At 32.6% G+C, this 25,136-nt stretch overlaps 2 protein-coding genes across 3 annotated transcripts; both read left to right on the forward strand.

Annotated features, from left to right (window-relative positions):
• Nucleotides 1-4,380: 4,380 nt before the first annotated feature.
• Nucleotides 4,381-7,257, forward strand: LOC113873410 (GRF1-interacting factor 1-like). The gene is made up of 4 exons (XM_027511516.1): nucleotides 4,381-4,637; nucleotides 5,180-5,256; nucleotides 6,307-6,391; nucleotides 6,576-7,257. The coding sequence occupies exons 1-4, from the start codon at nucleotides 4,557-4,559 to the stop codon at nucleotides 6,999-7,001; spliced, it is 669 nt and encodes a 222-aa protein (XP_027367317.1). The 5' UTR covers nucleotides 4,381-4,556; the 3' UTR covers nucleotides 7,002-7,257.
• Nucleotides 7,258-8,687: 1,430 nt separating this feature from the next.
• Nucleotides 8,688-23,666, forward strand: LOC113872495 (myosin-11-like). 2 transcript variants are annotated; one of them, XM_027510090.1, is made up of 38 exons: nucleotides 8,688-9,025; nucleotides 10,097-10,225; nucleotides 11,121-11,264; nucleotides 11,344-11,489; nucleotides 11,573-11,729; nucleotides 11,870-11,928; nucleotides 12,298-12,457; nucleotides 12,532-12,681; nucleotides 12,779-12,915; nucleotides 12,993-13,139; nucleotides 13,251-13,352; nucleotides 13,499-13,556; nucleotides 13,637-13,738; nucleotides 14,327-14,364; nucleotides 14,560-14,686; nucleotides 14,768-14,938; nucleotides 15,082-15,213; nucleotides 15,337-15,446; nucleotides 15,557-15,617; nucleotides 15,850-16,027; nucleotides 16,176-16,381; nucleotides 16,467-16,586; nucleotides 17,242-17,340; nucleotides 17,530-17,751; nucleotides 18,782-18,921; nucleotides 19,373-19,484; nucleotides 19,587-19,631; nucleotides 19,715-19,981; nucleotides 20,085-20,240; nucleotides 20,327-20,533; nucleotides 20,671-20,814; nucleotides 21,252-21,322; nucleotides 21,431-21,530; nucleotides 21,624-21,680; nucleotides 21,777-21,833; nucleotides 21,910-21,990; nucleotides 22,131-22,213; nucleotides 23,160-23,666. In XM_027510090.1, the coding sequence occupies exons 1-38, from the start codon at nucleotides 9,023-9,025 to the stop codon at nucleotides 23,281-23,283; spliced, it is 4,602 nt and encodes a 1,533-aa protein (XP_027365891.1). In that variant the 5' UTR covers nucleotides 8,688-9,022; the 3' UTR covers nucleotides 23,284-23,666. The 2 variants fall into 2 exon arrangements, with proteins under 2 accessions (XP_027365891.1, XP_027365893.1); XM_027510092.1 differs by lacking the exon at nucleotides 8,688-9,025 and having other exon boundaries at nucleotides 10,157-10,225; nucleotides 19,373-19,510; nucleotides 19,589-19,631; nucleotides 19,724-19,981.
• The last annotated feature ends 1,470 nt before the right edge of the window (nucleotides 23,667-25,136 follow it).

Consider the following 25,136-nt stretch of genomic DNA (forward strand, 5'->3'; position numbering starts at 1 on the left):
TGTAAAGACAAAATTTATAGAATTGTATCATATGTCATACTAACTCAACTTTCAAAATTCTATTTAATTATTTGTAACTTCGGAACTCATAACTATAGTTAATATCACTTTATATAGATAAGAGAGAATATAATTTTTTTAATTTTTTACTTTTTCATTAAGAAGTAAGGTCCACATTAGAAGTGAGAATTATAAAGTGGTTAATACTACATGTCATGACCTTGCAACTCGTTTATTTATTTTCTCTTTTTCTATCATCAATATTATTTATTATTTCATTATTGTCCCTCTCATAAATTGTATAATTAGATTTAATTTTTGACTCTTTGAATTTGAAAGCACATTAGACAAAACACAATAAATGCATATGGAAGATGGGTAAAAAGCATTAATTATTTTTGAATAAATAAATTACTTTAATAAATGTGAAAGTAATTATTAGTAATTATTATTGTACAATCCTATAAGTTTTATTTATGTAACAGACAAAACTTATCAAATAATGATATGTGGCATAATGATGTGATGTTGTTTCTACTAAAAACTAAACTTGATTAAAAAAAAAGTTTCATATGTACATTAGACTAAATAGGTGCTAAAAATATCAAACAGTAAATATATTTTTAAAAAATTATTTTAAGAATTTATTTTTTTAAAAAAATAGTCATTAAACTTACCAAACTACATTCAATTGAATAAATAAATAATAATTCATCACTTCACTTTGTTTGAGCATACATTGCATCAATTAAAATATAAATAAGTAACTATTCTCAAATTATAGATTTATGAATGTTTAAATTTGTGCAAAATTTTACGTAGAGAATTATCAAATAATATCACAAGTTAATAAAATAATTTTTTCTTAACAATTACACTATATAAAAAAAAATATATAGCCAAAAAAGTTAAATTTAATTTATTTATCTTGTCAAATAAATTTTTATAATATTTTTTTACTTACTAAATAAATAAAACTTAATTCTTGTTTTAAGATTATGTTTATGGAGTATTCTTTTCCTAAAATAAGCTTACCCTTATGCATATTAAAATATGCTACATTATATATATATATAGATAGAAGATAATACATAATTATTTTTTATTTATTTCTATTCTTATAAAAAATTAGAAAGATATGACATCACTCCTTGAGTCTACATGAGATGTGATATTTTTGTAAAAAAATTTAATAAAAATTTATACAAAATTACAAAAAAACTATATAATAATTTATTTTATTAATTAAAAATTATATACATTAAAAGATATTGTTCATTTTATCCTTTTATACCTTGTATAAACTATTATAAATTAAATTTTATAAAAGTGATAAGTCACAAATCTCTATTAATATTATTCTATGTCAACATTTCAAATACTTTGCTATATCAAGACACTGCGATTATTTAGAAGAAGAAAAAAACTTGTATTTTGTGCCTATTTCACCTAGCGGCTATTATTTTGCGCCTTCTGTCAATCCGTGAATACATATATTTTACTAATTTTGTTTTATTTATTCATTAAAAAAGATAAAAAAATATTTTGATTGATTTGTTTATATAAGACTGAAGTATTATTAATAGCTATATTTTTATTAATATTCACAAATGTTTTTTAAACATCTCCCTTAGACAGGTTGAAGGGACACTCGTCTCTGCCTATTTTAGTAAAAATGTGATATGTGGAGAAAAATAAATAAATAAATAAAACATAACATGATATAAAAACACAATAAATGTTACAATGTTTCCTGCAAGTTAGATAAATTAATGAGAACGACCAGATTGCTCCAAGTGATTCATCAACATGATAAAAAATATTATTTTAAGAAGAACATACCGTGATGATCCAATTAAAATAATTAAGATTGCTAAATTTAATGAACAACCCTCCCTCTGTATCTGTATCTAATTATTTTTTTGTTTACATGCTAGAATAATTTTCCCAAGAAAATCTGAGTAAGCACTCATGACATAATGATGCAACTCAAGCCTTTTAATCACCGCTCAAATATATTTGTTTAGCCATTGACAAATACATCTTGCTACTTAGTATTTAAAGACTAACTTTTTTAATGTGCATTTAGCGATATAATAAAATATTGTTAAAATATGTATTTAACAAGAAATTAAATGTTAATATGTTAAGATTATAGAATTTTGGTATTTTTTTAATATTTTTTATTTTTTAGTTCTCAACAAATGTATAAGACACTCGTTTTAATTAGAAAATAATTTGTAATATTATGAAATGACAAATTAAAAGAATGTTTAATTCTATTACATGTTATTAAATGAAAATTTAATTTTAATTAAAATGATTGCAAAATTGTCCTTTGTAAAAAGCTAACGAAAAACAAGGATTTACACGAAGGTGAAGGTTTATTTATGAGGGATAACTCAAGGATAGCGCGTGATGGGACGGTGGGGTGCAAGGAAGAGTGGGAATCTCTTACACAAGTCCAACGTCATCATAAAACATTGGTAAGAGAGACCTACAACCTCCGCACATTGTCATTTTTAATGTGCGATATCTTTGGTTTCAAATTCCTATGCTCTCCTGGGAGTCTATTACTTTATTTGGTACACTTTTTGGAGGAATAAAAGGAAAAGAAAATACAAGAAAAAAGAGATTGATTTTTTTAAAAAAAATATTCCTATTTTTTATTATTATGATATTTATTTAAATATTGAATATATATTAATGTTATATATTTTAAAATAATAAGTATATATTTTATAAAATAATAAAACTATTATTAAAAACATAAAAATTTAACATAAAAAAAGATAAATCTTAGTGTTTTGTTTGATAGTTAAAAAAGAGAGAGTTTAAAATGAAATATTTTTAAGGATTAAAAATTTCATAACTGTTTAAAAAAAAATATCATAAACAAAAATATTTTATAATTATTTGATCAATTAATAAAATAGTTTAGTTAGTTTTGCACCCAACCCTTAGTAACGAAGTCAACACTCAACAGGAACAACTTTGATATTTAATTAGATAATTTTGCACATAATTGTCGGATTCATTTCGGTGAAAATCATAAGGTTATCAACAATGTAAGAGCTTAAATAGTATATAAACCACAGATAAAAAGTCATGTCTATCAACCACAGATTAAAAATAATACAAAGTTGGGTTGGATTTAAATATAATTTAAAAATGAAATTACAAAATGTTGGTTCAGTTTGAATTAATTTTTAATTTTTATTTATTATTATATAAATTTTATTTTATAAAATTTAAGTAATAGTAACTCAAAATTAAAATATATTTGTTAAAAATAAAGAAAATAAATTATTATATAATAAATTTTTGAGAAAGAAAAAAAATATTCAATTCAAAAATAAAATTTAAAGTAATTAGAAGGGATATACTTATAAAATATCATGATAAAATTGAGTGAAAAAATAATTTTATATAAAAACATAATAAGAAATAATATAAATATAAAATGTGGTTTAATTAGGTTTGATCCAGTTTTAAAAATAAAAATTTAATTATAATATAAAATGTATTTTTAAAATATTTTATTTTTTAATCAGTTTAGCAGTTTAAGAACTATTTACTTTAGTTTTGAACACACTTAAAGGATACATGTAGACTAGTTAATCTCTTATTTTTAAAAATAGACCATATATTTTTGCTTAAATGTGAGTAAACAAATTAAAATATAAAATAAAGTAAGAGGTTAATTCACTTAAAATTTATATATATAATAAATTTTTATTAAAATTATAATATTTAATAGTCCCAAGACAATAAATTACATTAAATCTAACAATTTTTAATACAAATTTATTATATATAATTTTTTAATTATATAATGTTACACATTAGAAAAAATGTTATTTATGAGTAATATAAGTTTTACATTCATCGCTCTCCTGAGTTGATAATTTTTTTTTTATAAAAGTAATAAGTTGGACTATCAAAGATTAAAAAAACTTAATAACAAGCAAAGTATATTATATCAACTCACCTAAATAATTATATATTTTCTTAAATTTAATTACATTTCTATATTAATAATATTTAATTAGTCTTCCTTTTTATTGAATTTTATTCATGATAAAATTAGATCTGATCCTAAAATAATAAACATTTAAAAAGTATTAGTTAAAAAATGTCATTATATTTGAAAGTGTGGTTATAGTTTGGTTAATTTGATTTTTGAAGTTTATTCCTTCTCTCGTCGATCACGTGAGATAGTTTTTGGAGAGAGAAAAAGACACGCAGTTCTAGAGAGGGACCCCATTGCAGTGAAGAAAGAGCCAAATCGACCAGGTTCCCTCAAGCTCAAATTGAAAGCGCTATTCTTTATCTTTCTCTTTCCGGTCCAATAAATAATAATATCTTTCTCTGTGTAGTAGCATCTTTGTAAGAGAAGGGAAAAGCGGGAACAGAGAAAGCAGAGGGTTTGGTTTCTCTTTGCACCTTCACTGCTCTGCTCCTCACCTTTGTCTAGAGAGAGAAAGAGAAGGGACCGACCCAGTGGAGTGTGAGTGAGTCTCACATATATAAATAGTGGAGATAGCGTGTGAGAAATGCAGCAGCACCTGATGCAGATGCAGCCCATGATGGCAGCTTATTACCCCAACAACGTCACCACTGATCACATTCAACAGGTCCGTTTTTCTCCCTTCTCCACCTCTTTTCTTCTTCTTAACAATCTTTTTTTTCTAAACTCAATCTCTTGCTAACTGCTATGTAGTTTTCTTTTCCTTCCTGTTAGTCCCTCTCTGTCTCTGCTCAGGGAACCTTTTGTTTTCTGCCTCACAACTTCCTGCGCCATGTGGGTCTTCCTGTGCCACTTTTAGTCTCTTCCTCATCATCCCCTCTTCTCTTTATTCCTTGTCAGTTTCTGCTGAGTGCCTGGTGTGGTTTGTTGTTCGCGCAAATACTCTCTATTTTTATCACATGTGCTTTTCTCAGTGCTCAGATTACATTGTTATCTCAACAGTGATGATAACAATCCCTGTCTTTATCACATCACCTTCTCAACAACTCTACCCTCATTCTTGGGCCCTTAAGTACTTGTTTGGTTTTGATTGGTTTAGAGGCAAAAAAAAAAAAAAAAAACACCTTTTCTGAAGAATTTTGGTTGTAAGTGTTTTGAATAATTTTAAGTTAAATTCATTTAACCTTTTTTCACCGTCTTTTTAAGCAGTACCTGGATGAGAACAAGTCCTTGATTCTGAAGATTGTTGAAAGCCAGAATTCCGGCAAGCTGAGCGAGTGTGCGGAGTAAGAATTGGTCTTTATCGCAACATCATTTTAATATTTTGTTTCTCGTTTCTTAACTAGCATGTCCTCTTCCGGTGTCTAGTTGATAGGGTTATTTACAGTTAGATGCCAGTTCTACATCATATTAGATTCCATCTAGCGGTGAATGTCCTTGCCAACTAAACATGTTGCAACGCCTTAAAATAGATTATAATTTGAATTTGTACTATCCATCATGTCAGGATTTCTACTTTATTGTATGATATAATGTGTGAGAAGGATACTATGGCTGATTTTGTGTCATATAATATCTGCAAGGTGTAGGGACTTGCATAATTATTTACATCAAACTCTGCAGTGAATTTCTATTGTATTTTTGCGGTTATCTGATTCATTTGCTGGCCAATAAGGTAGATCCTTATGGGTAGGTTTCGGTTATTGACGTGGCTGCAAGATTGAAGAGTTAATGAAATTAAAAATGATTTATTATAACACAAACTTTTAAGAAGTTTTGAACTTCCTTGTTTCTTAATGTGATAGTTTAACACAATAACAGTGTTTGTTGTTATAAACTACTCAATCAAATGATAATTCAAAGGTGTTTGATGTCTTGAATCTAAAAGGAGTCTGCATTGACTTTCTATTCTGTTGCAGGCTTTTTCTAACATGTGGGATACCCCACAATGCTTAAAATTTTTTCATACCAATGGTTTTTATACAATCATGAACAAAAGTTGCAAAGCATGACGACTTGATGCAAAAAAGCCTTACCTTTTAGTAAAAGTATTTTACATCCTGTTTGATTGGTATGTCGATCTCATACTTTAGGACAACCCTTTTTTGGCAATTGCATCATTCAGGTTTTATTAATTCAGTTGGAAGGTAACAGATAACTTTTTTTAAGTTTTGGAAAGCTTTCTTCCGGAAATCAAAACTTCACTTGCTTACCTTGAGATACAAAAACACAAACAATTTTGGATTTTGCCCATAACCTCGTGACATCGGATTCTAGTTGCTCGTGTTCCTCTGCTGTGCTGCTAAATAATCATAATCCTCTTGCCATTATTTCAGAAACCAGTCAAGGCTGCAGAGAAATCTCATGTACTTAGCTGCAATTGCTGATTCTCAACCCCAACCTACTCCCATACCTGGCCAGGTACATGCATGTTGATTAGTATACGTGATCACTTACATGTTAGAAAGCGATTAACTCAAGAAAATATTGATTACATTTTGATCTTGTGAAATATTTAAAAGATTCATATCAATCTCAAGCTCGAGTAAGCTTCATAACTATTGCCCAGTTCTTTAGCCTCATACTCTTCTGGATAACACTGCAGTATCCTCCTAGTGGAATTATGCAGCAGGGAGCACACTACATGCAGGCCCAACAGGCTCAGCAGATGACACAACAACAACTAATGGCTTCACGCTCCTCTCTTTTGTATGCCCAACAGCCTTTCTCAGTGCTTCAACAGCAGCAAGGCTTGCACAGCCAACTTGGCATGAGTTCCAGTGGAAGTCCAGGGCTTCACATGTTGCAAAGTGAACCCACTAATGTGGGAGGCAATGCAACCATTGGTACTGGAGGCTTTCCTGAGTTTATACGCGCCTCTACCGGGGATGGTTTGCAGGGTAGGGGACTCATTAGTAGTGGCAAGCAAGATATTGGAAGTTCGGGGGAAGGCCGAGGAGGTAGCTCTAGTGGCCACTCTGGTGAAGCTGGTGAAACCCTCTACCTGAAATCTGCTGCTGATGGGAACTAGCCAGGGAGAATGGTAAAAGTCCCTGCCCTTTAGCAATTTAGTTAGGTGAATTAGGCAATGAATATTAAGTTTGGGGGGGGGGGTGTTTAAAAATTGGAAAAACTTTGTTCTTAGAAATCTTGCTTGTTTATCTTATGCTAAAGGCAAACAATCTAATCATTGTCTTAACGTTTCTGCTGTAGTACTAGTAACGTGATGCATGTTTTATTTTCTTGTGTAAAATTTTGGTCATAAATGTCAAGGTCAGAAGTTCATCTTCCCTCCCTTTCTGCTCTGTATGTCCACTGTTCAGCTACCTCCAACACACTCCTCAGCTACAAGCTTCTCGATATTGATATATGGCCATTGGTTACGACTATTTCGATTATCCTATCTCTCGAACGCACGGTAAGAAGTATTAAATACTATCATAAGAAGTATTTAATTATTTTATAATTTTGAGATAATAAAAAGTTTCTATTTTTAACTTCGTGTTTTCTCATGCACGTAAAAAATTGTTTAATAAATAGTAAATAGCTACTTTCCTGAATCAGGCTTGGGTTCCATTCACAGCTTCCAAACTTTCTCAGCTCAACACCTTGGTTTCCCTCGTTGTAAACAAATTGACACTTCCAAATTAACCACGTTTATAAATGAAACGGTTTTTTTTACATAACCGTATAAAACTTCCATGTTATGAAATCAGCAAAGCATGCAGCATATTGGCAAAGACCGAACAAAACATGTTAGGACACGAAAAAGTAAATTGCAATAGCGCTACGAACAAAGCAAGGGGCAAAGCATGAGTGAACTTTTAGCAAATGAAATTGATTACTGGGAATTCATGATTGTGCTAATAATGTATATAAAATATCTCTATTTATTAGATCACCGAGGAACTTCAGAAAAAAGAAAGAAAGAGAAAAAGGACAGTTAAGGCTCCCTGAATTTTCTATTTATATTTCGAAAAGAATTTTTCTTTTCTGTTTGAGTTCTGAATGCGAGGATAACATTTGTTCAGGCTTCAGGGTCTTCATTGAAAACACAACTGAACAATTGTAAAAGAGATTCGAAAGCCACGTAATTTATCTCATGCTTGACCAGTCTCATTGAAGAATCATGCTCGAGTCTCATTGAATTGTGCGAATACTAACAGTTAAATATCAGTTCACAACTTAATGATAACATCAACACAGATAGTTCCACGTAATATTGTATAATTTGTCATCGAAGTTATTGTATAAGTTTTTTGACATGAACATGAATCATAGATCATTTAAGAACTAACTATTCTAAAATTGGCATTATCGTTAGGAAATTATTTGATCAACCTTACTCGACAAAATTTATTGCCTCAAATATTTAAATAAAAATCAATTCATTAAATTTACTCATAATCGAAGTTATAAATTATACTGCAAATACATATTTAACAAATAAATGTTACTTTGCTTAAGTTTCTTTGATCTTTATTTTTCCTTTTCCTATCACGCGCACATAATGTTAATATAACTATTTATTTTTTTAAAATAAACATATTAACTTGTTATATATATATATATATATATTAGTTAACATATTTTCAATAAAATTTGAATATCAGGCAAGTAAAAAAAATGATTTATTGTGAAGGTTATGCTTGGTATTCTCAAGTGACAAGTGCCAGTTATAGTGTTTCATGGAACACAAAGGAAGTGAGAAATTCCGTTAAAAAGCGAAGAGTGAGAAACGATAGTTGATTAGGAACCACGAGTTGGCGCGAAAGCAAAGGGAAGAAGAAGAAGGTGCCGAAGTTGAAGGGCGTAGCGAAGAATGTCGCTTGATGGAGCCACACCCACACACCCATTCCATTCACTTACACTTCTCTCCTCCTCCCCTTCTTCCATTCTCTCTCCTTTCAATTTCACTTTCAGCTTCCCAGTTTGCCACATTCTTATCGCGCTTCTTCATTCGAACCTCAACATCACATCCCTAACTTATTTGCTTGTCTTTATGAACCTCCTCGTTCATCCTTCCCAAACCTTCCGATTTACACCTCAATAATGGTACATTCGCTAATCCATTCTCGATTTACGTTTTTTTTCATTTCATGCATTTTTCTGTTTTATGTTTTCTTCTATAGTCGCTTCCACAATTAATAGAAGCCTCATGCCTCCTTTTGCTTTGTTCCTTTTCTATCGAACACGTTTTCGTCCCTCGGAATTGAAAATACTTATGTGGATGATTAAGTGGAACTATGAACTAGTTGCTTGAGAAGGTGGTAGGCGATCAATCAGAGTCGAGTGATTCTCTGCAATGTAGCAGATGTTTTACACAGTGATGCCACCGGTGGAGAAACTGTGAAAAAAAAAAGTGATTAATAGCTCATTGCAAATCTGACAAATCACACTTGGTTCTGTATAAAGTGGATTGGATGGACATGTTATCCTGTGCTGTGGCTCATGATTGTCTATAGTTAAAAATGAACTGCTGCTTTTAGACTTGAGGATTCTGATTTGCTGTGGTACTGCTTGGAATTTTTTCTAGATTCAAAAACTCAAGATATCTCCCAATAAAATTATTAGAGGAAGTTAATAAAAGAGATGTATTGGTTAATAATATTTACGAGAATTAAGTTTTTGATCGAGTTCAATGATGTCATGTAATCTTTGAAGCTGACCTCATGTAGTGGGATAAGGTTTAATTATTGTTGTTGTTGTTGTATCTCCCAATCAATACACGGTAAAGGATGTAATAGGAAAGACATATGATATATTGTCATGTAACAGCTAACTTTGTAATTAAACTGATTTTTCTACAATGTGGTATCCAGTTAGTTGTTATGCTACTATTCGTTAGAATTATGGTAAAGCATTCTGATTTATTTTGTTTGGCTGTTAGAATTATGGGTCCTGTCTAACTATAAGAAAGAAACTTGCATCAACACTGGACATATTCTAGTTTAGTTTGAAATTTATAGATCTTTCTAAGCACATGTCGTGGGAGAAACATATGTGAACTTCTTGCTAGCTTTTCTTGCAGACAAGATAATATAAAAGTACATATTTAGAACCTTAATGAGGATCTTACATAAATGATTGTAAAAAAAAATGATAATTCCATATCTCAATCTACAGGGGACTCCCGTGAATATTATTGTGGGTTCTCATGTCTGGATTGAAGATCCAGAGGTATCTTGGATTGATGGACAGGTATCAAAAATCACTGGAAAGGATGCTGAAATTGAAACAACCAATGGAAAAAAGGTTTGTAGACTGCCAGTAACTTGGTTCCTTATTTTATATTATTAAACTTTTTCCTTTTTATATCGAATGTATTTTGAGAAGAAGAGTCGCATGTTTAATGCCAATTTTGATCATTGATAGGTGACAGTGTGGCACCGTGTCTTGATAGATAAGACTTGCATTCTGGAAACAATCCATGCTGTATTGCGTAGCTAAACATTTGACATGGGCTTATTGGGTGACAACAGTTAATACAGAAGAAAGATAAAATAATAATGACAGGAATGATTTACCTCTCCTTTAGGGGTGATGAAATGTTTGGGGGGGGGGGGGGAGGGAGGCTTCCTCTTTTATTCTTTTTTACCTTGACCTTTTCTCTATAACAAAATTAATTCAGTTCCCTTCAATGAAAGTAATTTTCACATTAGGTCCTTCATTTATTCTTGCCTTGCCCCTGGTGGTCTCCTTTGTGATCATCCTTGGTTTATATACACAGTGACTACTTACATGGTGACCAGCTAGGAAAAAAAAAAAAAGCACTGCTAGTCAGCTGTATCTGAGCTTCAAGTAGATCATGGAAAGATTAAAAATGGAAAAGAAATACTAAAGTAACAAGTGAAGAGATCCATAAACAAGCATTCTTTCTTTCATCATTGGCCTTCCCAGCTTGAGATTCAAGTCATCGTTATGATCTATAGGAAATTGTTTAACTAATGTTTATCCTGCTTTGTATTTACTGATTAAACAAATTTAACTAATGTCTTTCAAGAGGCATTCTACTTCATTCCTTAATGCAGGACTTGTTCTTTCTCATGCTTGTATTGCTAACTGGAAAATGTGAAAAATATTTCAGTAACTTATTAACCCAAAGATTACATCTGAATTATTACTTGTACTTTTATTTTGCTATTTTAAGGTTGTTGCAAAATTATCAAAAATATATCCCAAGGATATGGAAGCTCCTGCTGGTGGAGTGGATGATATGACTAAACTGTCTTATTTGCACGAGCCTGGAGTCCTGCAGAACTTAAAAATTAGATATGAATTGAATGAAATATATGTAAGTCTTTCTTTCCTTTAATGTGATGAGATTCAGCAAAGTTTATCAGTGAAAATGTTGTTACCGATTGCTTTGGCAGACTTACACTGGAAATATTCTGATTGCAATAAATCCATTCCAAAGACTACCTCATATTTATGGTGCACACATGATGCAACAATACAAGGGAGCACCATTTGGAGAATTAAGCCCTCATGTATTTGCAGTTGCTGATGTTGCATATAGGTAATCCTAATTTTCTTCATAACATCCAAATTTCATTTCTATTGTTGAAGTAAATATTAAATTGATGATTATATTAATATCAGGGCGATGATTAATGAAGGAAAAAGCAATTCAATTCTAGTCAGTGGGGAAAGCGGAGCTGGTAAAACTGAAACTACAAAAATGCTTATGCAATACCTTGCTTTCTTAGGTGGTAGGGCTGGTACTGAAGGACGAACAGTTGAACAACAAGTTCTTGAAGTATGATTCAATTAATGACACTCATTTTTTAACACTAACAAAATTTCTATTCTCATTTTTTTCCTACGAATAACATTCCATTTTCTTTTTTTAAAATATGAACTCATTCAAATCTTCTCTTTTAACTGACTTGAGTGCAGTCAAATCCAGTTCTGGAAGCATTTGGCAATGCCAAAACTGTCAGGAATAACAATTCTAGGTGAGTATCTCTTATATGTGGGAAATGAAGAATTCTTTGGGTTTTATTCTCCATGATTCTAATATATAGATTAAGTTTCTCATCAGTCTTCCTAAAATATGGGCAATAAAGGATCCTTGTGCTTCATTTTGCTGCTAGTATGAAAGTATAGATTAACTTGTCTCCAGTTTTGTCTCATTTCATTACCTTAACATCATGTTGTATTGCCAAAAGTCATTCTGATATTAAGGACAGTTAGAATGATAGCCTTTTATAATCAAATTTTCATTCCAAAAAGGATTTTTTTTTTCATAAACTGCTACATGATACTTAATGTCTATGCTATAACCAAATAGTTGGTTTCAAATTCTGCTTGTGTTAATGGTGCAGTCGTTTTGGTAAATTTGTTGAGATCCAATTTGATAAAAGTGGAAGAATCTCAGGAGCAGCCATCCGAACATACCTTCTAGAGAGATCTCGGGTTTGCCAAGTTAATGATCCTGAAAGGAACTACCATTGCTTTTATCTTCTTTGTGCTGCACCGCAGGAGGTGGTTTTCTGTCTACAATCTACTTATTATTGATTCTTTTGATTATATAAACTAATTGCAAATTCTGCTAACAGGAAGTTGAGAAATACAAATTAGGAAATCCTAGATCATTTCACTACCTTAACCAGTCAAAATGCTATGAACTGGCTGATATAAGTGATGCTCGTGAATATCTTGCCACCCGGAGAGCTATGGATATTGTTGGAATAAGTCAGAAAGATCAGGTATTTCTTTCACAAGTTTGAATGTAGCTTCTTTCTGGCTAGCATATAGAATGATAGTTTTCTACCTTTCTGCTTTCCCCTGCTGTCGTGTTCTCAGGAAGCCATTTTCAGAGTTGTTGCTGCAATTCTTCATATTGGTAACATTGCTTTTACCAAAGGGAAGGAAGTCGACTCATCTGTTCCAAAAGATGATCAAGCCAAATTCCACCTTAAAACAACTGCTGAGCTTCTCATGTATGCTCACTGTTGTATTATTACTTCTGTCTGGTTGATTTACAGTAGCCTTAAAATGATTGTCAATATTGGATCAGGTGCAATGCTGATGCCTTGGAAGATGCATTATGTAAGCGTGTCATGATCACCCCTGAAGAAGTTATAAAACGGAGTCTTGACCCCCAAAGTGCTGCAGTCAGTAGAGATGGATTGGCAAAAACAATTTACTCTCGGTTATTTGACTGGTAAGATACTAAAAATGGAAACAAATCCATGTTTCCAAACCTTTATAAGGTCTAATTAGTGCCAGAAATACATTTATGTGATTCCTGGGTCATTCCTGTTTTTGTTAACAGGTTGGTGGACAAGATTAATAATTCAATCGGACAAGACCCCAATTCTAAATCCTTGATTGGGGTCCTTGATATTTATGGTTTTGAAAGCTTTAAATCTAACAGGTAATTTATAGTTTTGAAAAATAATCCTGTCTACCCATAAGTATGTCTGCAAGGGTGCATTACTGAAGTTACTAAAAGCAACTACCTCTAATTGTTTTGAAATTTCAATCATTTGTAACTTATTTTCAGTTTGTCATGCTCTGCAGTTTTGAGCAGTTTTGCATTAATTTCACGAATGAGAAGTTGCAGCAACATTTTAATCAGGCAAAGTCTCTGATCAAATTACGCACTTCAAGTTTGTTTGCTTTTTCCATATTTAACATGATTGTGATGATGAATTTCAGCACGTGTTTAAAATGGAACAAGAAGAATATACAAAGGAGCAGATCGATTGGAGCTACATTGAGTTTGTTGACAACCAAGATGTTTTGGACCTAATTGAAAAGGTTCTCTCTCTCTGTCTCTCTAAGGCATTCAGGATTGTTAATTCATTTTGAGTTGGAAGCTTTCAGCTTACATGTTCCAAAATTTTATGAAACCAAAAGGTAGTATGCTTTTGATATGCATAATGATGATGTTTACAATGCTGTCTTGTTTAATTATCCAGTCAAAGTTTACCCGCAGCCTATTTAGTGTGACTAACTGACTATAACCTCCCTATTAATGATGAATATTCAATTGATCTCAATCCATAAAGGTCAACTAAACATTGCAGAACAACTGCATACCTGTAGAAAGAAGCAGAGGAACAAGATACTGTGAAGAAAATAAACTTGGATAATGGATTTCTTTCTTGCTTCTTTGGAACTGAAACAAAAAACCTTTATTGTGTACATTACACGATCTGTTATTTTGCGTTTTAGATGATTATAAATTTACAATTAAAGAGGTTCCATTTCTGAGTAGTCTTCCACTAGGTCATTATTTTGGGCCTATTTTACAGCCTGATTCAATCCCTAGTTAGGCTTTTCCTTCCCTTTTGTTCTCCATTTCTTCTTTTACTATTTTTTATGTTGATTTTATTTTTTGTGCAGAAACCTGGAGGAATTGTTGCTCTCCTTGATGAAGCTTGGTAAAATATTTTTACTTTTCCCACGAACTACATTTTCACAGCTTGCTAGATTAGTTTAACCTTTCTCCCTTTAGGTTGATAAAATCAGATATGATCCAGTTTTTGTCTTTTTCTTTGAATCCAAGGTCCTTGTTACATAACTTACTAATTCTACCTCCAACATTCTCACATTTACCCTCTCCTTTTATCTTTCAGCATGTTTCCAAAGTCAACACATGAAACATTTGCAAACAAGCTTTATCAAACATTTAAGAGTCACAAGCGCTTTATTAAGCCAAAATTGTCTCGAACCGATTTCACCATTGCTCATTATGCTGGAGAGGTATGACTAATTCTCATAGCATTAGCTGCTGCCAAAATAAGATACCTTTGCTTATTCATTTTTACCCCTGTAAATCTGCAGGTGACATACCAGTCTGACCAATTCTTAGATAAAAATAAGGATTATGTGGTTCCTGAACATCAAGATTTATTGAGTGCTTCCAAATGTCCTTTTGTAGCTGGCCTTTTTCCACCACTTCCAGAAGAGACATCAAAATCGTCCAAATTTTCTTCAATTGGTTCTCGTTTTAAGGTATCATTGTTTTTCAATTCTGCATTGGTAAACTTGGGGACTTTGTCTTTCATAACAAATATATGAACAAGCTCATCTCACTACCTACAAAATTGAACTGCATTTTTATTATCAGGAAGCTAACAAAATTCTGAATGGTGCAGCTACAACTACAACAACTGATGGACACATTAAATTCTACAGAACCCCATTACATTAGATGTGTGAAACCAAACAACCTCCTCAAGCCTGCAATTTTTGAGAATAACAATATTATGCAACAACTTCGCTGTGGTGTGAGTATGCTTTTATGTTCTTTCTTTATTTCATTCTTTGTATAATGGTTCATACTGAAGTATATCCATAGTTCCTTCAAGTCTTCAACCCTTCTTCAACTGTTCCTAACTCTTGCCCTACAGGGTGTTTTGGAGGCAATCAGAATCAGCTGTGCTGGCTACCCTACTCGGCGTGCTTTCTTTGAATTTATAAACAGATTTGGCCTCCTTGCCCCAGAGGCCATGGAAGCAAAGTAAGAACTCTCAATCTTTATGCCTGGGAGGAAGATATTTTTGATTTGATATGTTTTGTACCAAACTTGGGCATTGTTCTAATTTCTTATTTTTTGTCACCTGTGAGTAGCTGTGATGAAAAGACTGGTTGCCAAAAGATTCTGGAAAAGATGGGGCTTAAAGGATATCAGGTAATTTGAAATATTTTGCTCGTTTGTGTTCTTGTCCTTAACTCTGCTGTAAAGCTCGAGGCCTTCACAACAACTATAACTAACTTATGCACATTGCAATATTAATTATAACACCTCTTTTGGATTTAACTATTTAATATCAACTGGGATCTTGTAACATGCATATATGTATAATATTTATTCCCAGCTCACATATTCACAAAATTCATTTGGTTTGCTTCAAATGTTGTAGATTGGAAAAACAAAGGTATTCTTGAGGGCAGGTCAGATGGCTGAACTAGATGCACAGAGAGCTCAAGTACTTAGCAATGCAGCAAAAGTTATCCAACGGCGGATACGAACCCATCAAGCTCGTAAACATTATCTTGCATTGCGAAAGAAGACCATATATGTGCAGTCTCGGTGGAGAGGTGAGGTGTTTCAAAAGTGATATAACCTAAATCATTTGTCAGGATAAATGCAGTCATATTTTCATAGAGTATACTTCCCTAATTGAAATAATGTATCTCACTCTCCTTTCTCGACATATTTTAAAGATGTATGATATATTATCTACAGGAAGACTTGCATGCAAACTCTATGAGCGCATGAGAAGGGAGGCTGCTGCTGTGAAAATTCAAAAGAACATACGCAGATATGAAGCTAGGAAAGCCTATAAAGAACTTCATGTGTCAGTACTTACACTGCAAACAGCTTTAAGGGCCATGGCTGCTCGCAAGAAGTTCAGATTTAGGAAGCAGACTAAAGCTTCCATCATTATTCAGGTTTCGGTCATGTAGCATATGATTTGGACATCCTCTAGGGAAATCATTATTCAATATTTTAAATTCTTTCTCCAAAAAATTGCAGGCTCAGTGGCGGTGTCACAAAGCTGCCTTATATTATAAGAGGCTCAAGAAAGGTGCAATAGTTACACAATGCAGATGGAGGGGGCGTGTTGCCAGGAGAGAACTTAGGAAACTGAAAATGGTCAGCTTCCATGTTTATCATAATTCTTATGCATTAAGTAGAACCTTCAATAATAGATGAGTAAAGATGTAATGGGTTCATCCTACATAACTTCTGGAACAAAAAGAAAAAGATACAATCTGATCATTTTTTTAATTGTAGAATTGAATTCCATAACGTAAAATTATATATGAACAATATCCATCTTTTTGTGTCATCATCATCATCATCACTATCTTCATGATTGTCTTCTGATCTGCAAAGTGTGAAATTGGCTTTAACTTTTCACTTGTGATTACAGAAGCCTATTTTTTTTTCCCTTTCTGTTTTTCATTTTTATTTCTTAAACCATTATCATATATTTATTTTGAAAGAAATGTAGTAGATACAAAATAAAGCTAGAAGAAAACTGCAAAAAGGAATATCCCATCCACAACTAGACTTGAACTGAGAGTCACACAATATTTCTTTCTTTGATATTTCTCTTTTTAGTAGCATGAAGGATCAAATCTACAACTAACTCCACCTTTATCCAACTGATTGTGATGCTTGTACATAGCTCATTCACTCTATTTAAGTAGCGTGGACCTCACTTTTTTATTTTATTTTTCCCAATTTCATTATATTTCTCTTTTCTAATCTCTTCTAAGCAGACGTATGTTTCTGTTTGCTTTAGGCTGCAAGAGAAACTGGTGCCCTTCAAGAAGCAAAGGATAAACTTGAAAAACGAGTGGAGGAACTCACTTGGCGCCTCCAACTAGAAAAAGGTTTAAGGGTAAGATATATGTTCTGCAGATAGATATAATTCTGAAGGATGTTGTTTGATCTCTTACACAACCATGCACTTTGAAAACATTTTAAACAAATCAGAAATAAAAGATGGGTAAATGGCCATCCATTGCAAGTTACCAAGTATCCTTTCAACAAGTAAGCCCTAAAGTAAACCATCTTGAATCATGTGCAGACCAATCTAGAAGAATCTAAAGCACAGGAGATAGCAAAACTGCAGAATTCATTGCAAGAGATGCAGAGCAAATTTGATGAAACTAATGCTCTGATCATCAAGGAGCGAGAGAATGTAAAAAAAGTTGTTGAAGAAGCACCTCCTGTTATTAAAGAAACACAGGTTGTTGTTGAAGATACACAAAAGATTGAGGCATTGACTGCAGAAGTTGATAGCTTAAAGGTAAGAAGTTCAGTTGTAAAAGACCAAATCTCCTGTTGGGTGAACCTTATTTCAAGGATGCAACTCTTTCTATATAAAATGCTTCTTTTAAAGTTGAAAGCTTGTATGACAATTTTTATTTTATTAAGGTACACATTAGATCATTCTTAAAGTGGTACATCGATTCTTTGGTCACTTTTTCTTCAAAAAAAAGATAGCAGAAATGAAACTTGGCATATCAGATTGAGGGCAAGAAGAATGTCAATGTTAAGGTGTTATTTAAATAGTAATTTATTTGTTTTTGTTCTGGACAATATGTATTCTATTCATAACCTAGCTTGTAAACAGAACTACATATGCATCTCATCAAAGATGTTCAAAACTCAGTGAAACCTTTTCAGGACGATTCAGAGTATTCAAATGAGATGCTGCATGTCTTTAGATCCTCAATATAAAGGGATTTAACACAGCTAGTGTCCCTCCCATTAATTTAAGAAACAATAAATAAATGTATGTCATTGTTCTTTGTCTTAACATTCATACTACTATCAAATCAAGGTATTCATTATTGATGAAAAATATAGTTAATGCTAGTTGAAGTCCAGTGATGTTCTTCTCTCACAAAAAGCCCTTTGGGCTTTAAGTGTGGACAACGACAAACATACTTATGCTGAAACATACCTTATTTATGAATAATTGTTTTTGAATGAGGGTAGTAAGGATCAAGATTGAACTCATGACTGTCCTGGAGGCTCCCATACTAAGTCTATATGTTAAGAACAAATCACTGCAAAACTAAGAGGTTAGGTGGAGGGCTGGAGGCACTTGAATAAATTACATCTCGAATAATTTACATTAGGACAGTTTATTGTAATTGGACAGATTATAAAGAAGGAAAAAAATGATGTAATTGAAATGTTTATGTTTCTGAATAAGTTTATCACAAAATGACTATGGGCACGATTTACTCCTAAGCTTATGAATGTTTTTGTTAGCAACATATCATGATAACCACATCTTAAGTGATTTTGCCTTGGTTTTATCTTCACAGAGTTCACTTGAGTCAGAGAAACAGAAAGCTGATGACTTAGAAAAAAAATATAATGAAGCCCAAGCTTGCAGTGAAGAAAGAGGTAAGAAATTAGAAGACACAGAGAAGAAGGTTCGTCAGCTTCAAGAATCATTGACAAGGTAATACAAATAATGAACAATAAGCTCTGATGTAATTGTTTTCCCATTATATTCAATTATGAGTTGTTAGGGTGAGGCTTGCACAATGTTAAAGTTGTTTTCGTGTGAATTGGAGGTCATTAGTACAAATCTTGGAAACCATATCTGCTTGTGGGGGTAAAAATACATACATCTACCCTCCACAGACCCCACTAGGCGGGAGCCTTGTGCATTGGGTCACCCTTTAATCAATAATGACCTGCCTTTAGGATATAGGATGACATGTTTAAACTTATCCTTCTGGAGATTTTCTTTCTCATGAAATGTGCAATAATATCATTGACCAGCTGTTCAGAAATTTATCCTTGTTTGTCTTCTCTTGACATATAGCTAATTTCAAAATTTGATCATATCATGCTCACTCTTAATTTTCTGAGATGGTTGACTAGAATCTCATAATTCTAATGATTAGGCTAGAGGAGAAGATTGCTAATTTAGAATCAGAGAATCAGGTTCTACGTCAACAAGCAGTTTCCATGACACCTAATAAATTCCTTTCAGGACGCTCAAGATCAATTGTCCAGGTAATCCTCAATAATGAATATTATATGCATGAAAACAAACATAAAGTTTGTCATTGGTTTAAAAGAGTTTCTTGTCTCTGTTTTTCTTTTCTCTGTTGATAGAGAACTGAAAGTGGTCATATTGCTGTGGAAGCAAAGACACCTCTGGTAACTAAATCTATTTTAAATTCCATTTTATTGGTTTTGGGTATGTCTGTATGGATTTGACTTGCTTCTTGGTCACCTAATAGGCTAATCAGGAACTGCATAGTAGTCAATCAATGCACCGGAGGGAACCCTCTGATGTGGATGATAAACCACAAAAGTCTCTAAATGAGAAACAACAGGAGAATCAAGAGTTACTCATTAGATGTATTGCGCAACACCTAGGGTTTGCTGGAAACAGACCAATTGCTGCCTGTATCATATACAAATGCCTCTTGCATTGGAGATCATTTGAGGTTGAGCGTACTAGTGTTTTTGACCGTATCATCCAAACTATTGGACATGCAATTGAGGTGTGAAAAGTGAAACTTCCACAAGTTATTGCCCTCTTTTTCTTGCACCTCTTTGTGAATGCATTCCTTTCAAGTTGCTTATATATTTACATTTGGACTTCAGACCCAGGATAACAATGATGTCTTGGCTTATTGGTTATCCAATGCCTCTACACTTCTCTTGTTACTCCAGCGCACACTCAAGGCAAGCGGTGCTGCTGGAATGGCTCCACAACGCCGTCGTTCTTCGTCAGCAACCCTGTTTGGGAGGATGACTCAAGTAAACAGCTTCTGATGTGAACAGATTAGTTCACAATGAAAATCTTTCATTCTTCAGATAATCATAGTTGCTTTTTCATTTTCCAGAGTTTCCGTGGAACTCCAGCTGGAGTCAATCTTTCCCTAGTAAATGGAAGCACAAGCAGAGGAGTTGATACATTAAGACAAGTTGAAGCCAAGTACCCAGCTCTGCTTTTCAAACAGCAGCTTACAGCATATGTGGAAAAGATATATGGGATGATTCGTGATAATTTGAAGAAAGAAATTTCTCCCTTGCTTGGATTATGCATCCAGGTATGGCAATTTATTCAATCTCTAGTAAGCTTCTACAACTGATCTATAATGCATGCTTAATAAATGATCAATCTATTTTACACATTTGGAATTAACTTATTTAAACATCACTGTTTGCATGTGATGATATGGTATAGGCACCAAGAACATCCAGAGCAAGCTTGGTTAAGGGATCATCACGTTCTGTTGCAAACACTGAAGCCCAGCGTGCTTTGATTGCTCACTGGCAGGGGATAGTGAAGAGCCTAGGGAACTTTCTAAATACTTTGAAAGCAAATCATGTTAGTATAATCTCTTTTGACATCATTCTTTCTATGTTTTTGCCTAATTATGACAATTTGTTTCAATAACACTTCTGGCTCTTTAGAAATATATTTGGACCCCTCCTGTTATATACATAATTATTTGTAATAAAATCATTTATTCTCTTGAAATTTAATAAATTTACATGGCCCCCCTTATCATTTCTTGATTTACATACATATTCTTTATTTCAATGTTATATAAGAAGGGATTTATATTAATGATTGAATGACAGAGGTTTATATGAATTTGAGAACAAAAAGGTTGGTTTACAAATTTGGTCAAACCTGAGAGATCTTCATATTATATTCTTCTGACATTACTTTATTAAGTCTTTCTTTGGCAAGTTGTAATGTTTTCATATATGTAGTGTCGTAATGTTGTGATATCTCCCACATTTGTTTAATTTTGGCAGGTTCCTCCATTTTTAGTTCGTAAGGTGTTCACACAAATTTTTTCTTTCATCAATGTACAATTATTCAATAGGTTGGTTTATTCTGCACTACTAATTTCCCCTATTTTAAGGGATGTCTTCCGTTCTTTAAATTGGAATTCTCATTTTTATCACCTCATATGTTCATTTTGTTTTGTTAGTCTTCTTTTACGACGGGAGTGCTGCTCGTTTAGTAATGGTGAATACGTCAAAGCTGGTTTGGCTGAATTGGAGCATTGGTGTTACAAGGCAACGGACGAGGTCCATTGACTTAACACTGCTGTTATTCTCTTGAGTTTTTTGAATAGGTACATATACTAACCCCCCTTTTTCTCCAAAATAAAAAAATTGCAGTATGCTGGTTCAGCCTGGGATGAGCTCAAACATATTAGACAAGCTATTGGATTTCTGGTATCTGTCTATTCTTAGCTCACCATCTAGCATTTATTTCCCTAATTGTTGGAGATAAGAAAAAACGGTGAACTGTTTATGCTCATCTTTGTTTAGGTCATACATCAGAAGCCAAAGAAAACGCTGGATGAAATAAGCCATGACCTGTGCCCCGTAAGTAGAAGAAATCTTTTTCTCAGTGAAGATTCACTTTACGGAATAGTTACCATTCTCAGTTCCCTGTGTACAGGTCCTTAGTATACAGCAGCTATATCGGATTAGTACCATGTACTGGGATGACAAATACGGAACTCACAGTGTGTCCTCTGATGTAAGTTTTTGCCAAAATAAAAAATAAAAAAAATTACTGCAGCTATGTTTAAAATCATCCATGTTATAAAGCAGTACGATAAAATGTAAGACTTGCAGAAAAACTATGTTGATCTTTGTCGTATTACTGTTTTCGTCTAGGTCATATCCAATATGAGAGTGTTGATGACTGAAGATTCAAATAATGCAGTTAGCAATTCTTTCCTCTTGGATGATGATTCAAGGTAAGTCAGATATCGATACCGCGTGATATTTGTTGAGATTTTCCTCCTGTTTTTTTTATACTTTTGCTGTTAGTTTACTCGCATTTTATTGGTGCTTCTACCAAATAATTCTTACTAAGTTTAAGCTATGATACCCGACAACCAAATACGAAATAAACATAAAACTGAAATAACCTTGTGGCAGCCCTGGGGTAACGATGCTCTTAATTTGTGATCCCTGACTTCAATTCTTCTCAAAACTCAACTGCTAGGCATAAGTTCACAGTAATTATTGTTTTAATGACTAGAGAAATTGTCCCTGTACAGGGCTAGAACTGGGTGAATTGGGTTTTACCTACATGTCCCCTTTCCCAGAATAACACACTGTATTGACAAATTTGCCATTTTGCTATGTGACCTCCCAAGCTTATAACCACACTCATTGGACTAAACCCATTGCAAGTTTACATTGGTGTGTCCTGAGTCACCGTCACATAATGCATGTTTGGGAAGCTATTATAAAGATCCAAAATAAGCTAATCTAGACACAGAAGCAAAGACTCCAAGGCCCAGTTTCAATTAGCTTCAAGCTCACAGGAGTTTTTTAATTGTAAAACCCCACTTTAAAGATTTTCTGAAAAGTTTTTAGGGTTTATAAACAATTTAGACGAGAGCTTCTGAAAAATTATAATGCATCAACTAAATTTAATTTATTAGAAAATTTTGATTTATTTTACCTTTTTAATTTATTTTCTTCTCTTGTTAGTATTTGGTAAAAAATTATCGAAATTGGGCTCCTAACTCCAATTCTAGTTTGAGAGGCTTGGAGTGGTTAAGATATTCTTTTGGAATCTATACCGTGACAACTCTAGTTGCTAACTGAGAGATACCCTTAAGCACATATGAAAAATATCTTGATCGTGACAATGTATGTAAAACTAACCATATGAAAGCATCTATTTTGCAGCATTCCGTTTTCAGTTGATGACATATCGAAGTCAAATGAACAGATAGATATCGCAGATATAGAGCCGCCGCCACTAATTCGTGAAAACTCTGGCTTTAGCTTTTTGTTGCCGCGCCCAGATTGACAGGTTTTTTGTAGATTTCATCGACCGGTATTCTTTCCCACCTTCATGGAGTTACCTAGTCACATTCAGATATAAGTTATCAAGGAATGCTGAATTGTTGACGTTGGCTTCGTCGGAAACAAGTCATTGTATCAAACACGCCAAAATTTTCATCTTAGTGATGGATGACACAACGTAGATCATCACGTCGTGCAAGTACATTTTGGGGTGGGAATAAAAAAGACATACTTAATAGCCTTTTTCCATGAGGTATCACTCTTTCTTTTATTAAAACCTTGTTGCTTCTGAGCACGTTGCTTTGCTTGGAATAAGATTTTGTATCTAGAAGTATAGAAATTTCGACCAATTATAGTAATGAATGAAGTCCATGACCATCACCAGAATATGGGTTTACAAAAGTTCATTGTTTTAGTTGGACGTGGTTCTGTCGGACATTTTCATTGCTTTCGATTTCGTGTTGGCTATTTTGCCATATCACAGCAAAATTCCCGAATAATGAATTGCCTCTGATTTTCACCTCCCGCGATATCTTTACTAGCTTATCGCTCCATCGAATTTGGCCTCATGAAATTGCTTAATATATTTTATTACTTCATCGCTTCATGTCGCAAAATTTTAAAACAAAAGATGAATTTGCACTAAATCAAGATTTGTGGTTTCAAAATAGAGGTTGCGTATGACTCCGATCAGAGTCTCAAAACTTGCTCTTTGCAGTGTATGTTTGAAGCACATACGTACATGGACACACAAAATGAAGGTAAAATGATGCGTGTAAAATTAAAACTTATTTTGGACCCCAAGATTTCTAGTACTTCTCTTATCAAAATATCTGTTGGGTTTTCACTTAATGAAATTTACATTTTTTTAAGCGAATAAAAAGGAAATGGGAATTTTTAAAAACAAATTACGTCATTTGATTTAAAAAATTACAAATTGTATAGAGAATAAGTGGTTAAATTCTCTTCTTCTTTTTTTTTTTTTAATTTCATCTCTTCTCCAATATTGAGAGATTTACGAGAGACAGAGAATGATATATAATTTTCGAATGGTACTAACAAAATTATTTTTGAATTTTTATTTGGGTTCTTTTTTTCTTCCATTAATACTTATAAGAATGCAACAGTGTATGACTATTAATTTTTCTTCTCTCTCTTAACTAAACTAAATTACATCTTTCCCTTGTTATCCCCCCACCCTCCTATTTTTTTTCCCTTTGTTTTGCTTTACTAAAATCTGTCTTCTTTAAACCAAACATAGCATATGAACTAACTTAATGAATAACATAATAATTGACTCAAATGATTTGAATTCAAGAATATTTAAAACAAGTTTTCTCAAACTGGCTTGCAAAACTACAATTAAGCTTCCAAAAAACTCCAGCTTATTTGATATTTCCAGCAACTAATGTTTAATTTAATTTATTTAAATAAGGAATTAAAAAATGATTATTAAAAATAAATGTTTATTGTCAATTTAATACAGCTTTATTGAAAAATGTTTGATAAGAGAATGAGATTAATGTATTAAAGTTACACTTAAATTTTAATATAAAAAATGTAGCATTCTTTTTAGTTTTCTAATTTTAATTTGCATGTTCAATTAAATAAATTATTGACTAAACCTTCGTTATTACATAATTCCAGTTTTTTAATTAATAATCTTATAACACACATTAACAAATTTTATTAATTACGTGGCATTTGATATAAAAAATTATTCCCAACTAAACTATTTTTCTGGGATGAGATTTTAAATATAACTCTTGAAAATTTTATAAAATATATTTAATTATTAAATTTTTTTCTTAAAAATAACATATTCATCATTAATTACCATAAAAAAAGTTTTAGTAA

Source organism: Abrus precatorius, unplaced genomic scaffold (genome assembly GCF_003935025.1).
Source record: "Abrus precatorius isolate BTA unplaced genomic scaffold, Abrus_2018 Scaffold7, whole genome shotgun sequence".
NCBI classification, from domain to species: Eukaryota; Viridiplantae; Streptophyta; class Magnoliopsida; order Fabales; family Fabaceae; genus Abrus; species Abrus precatorius.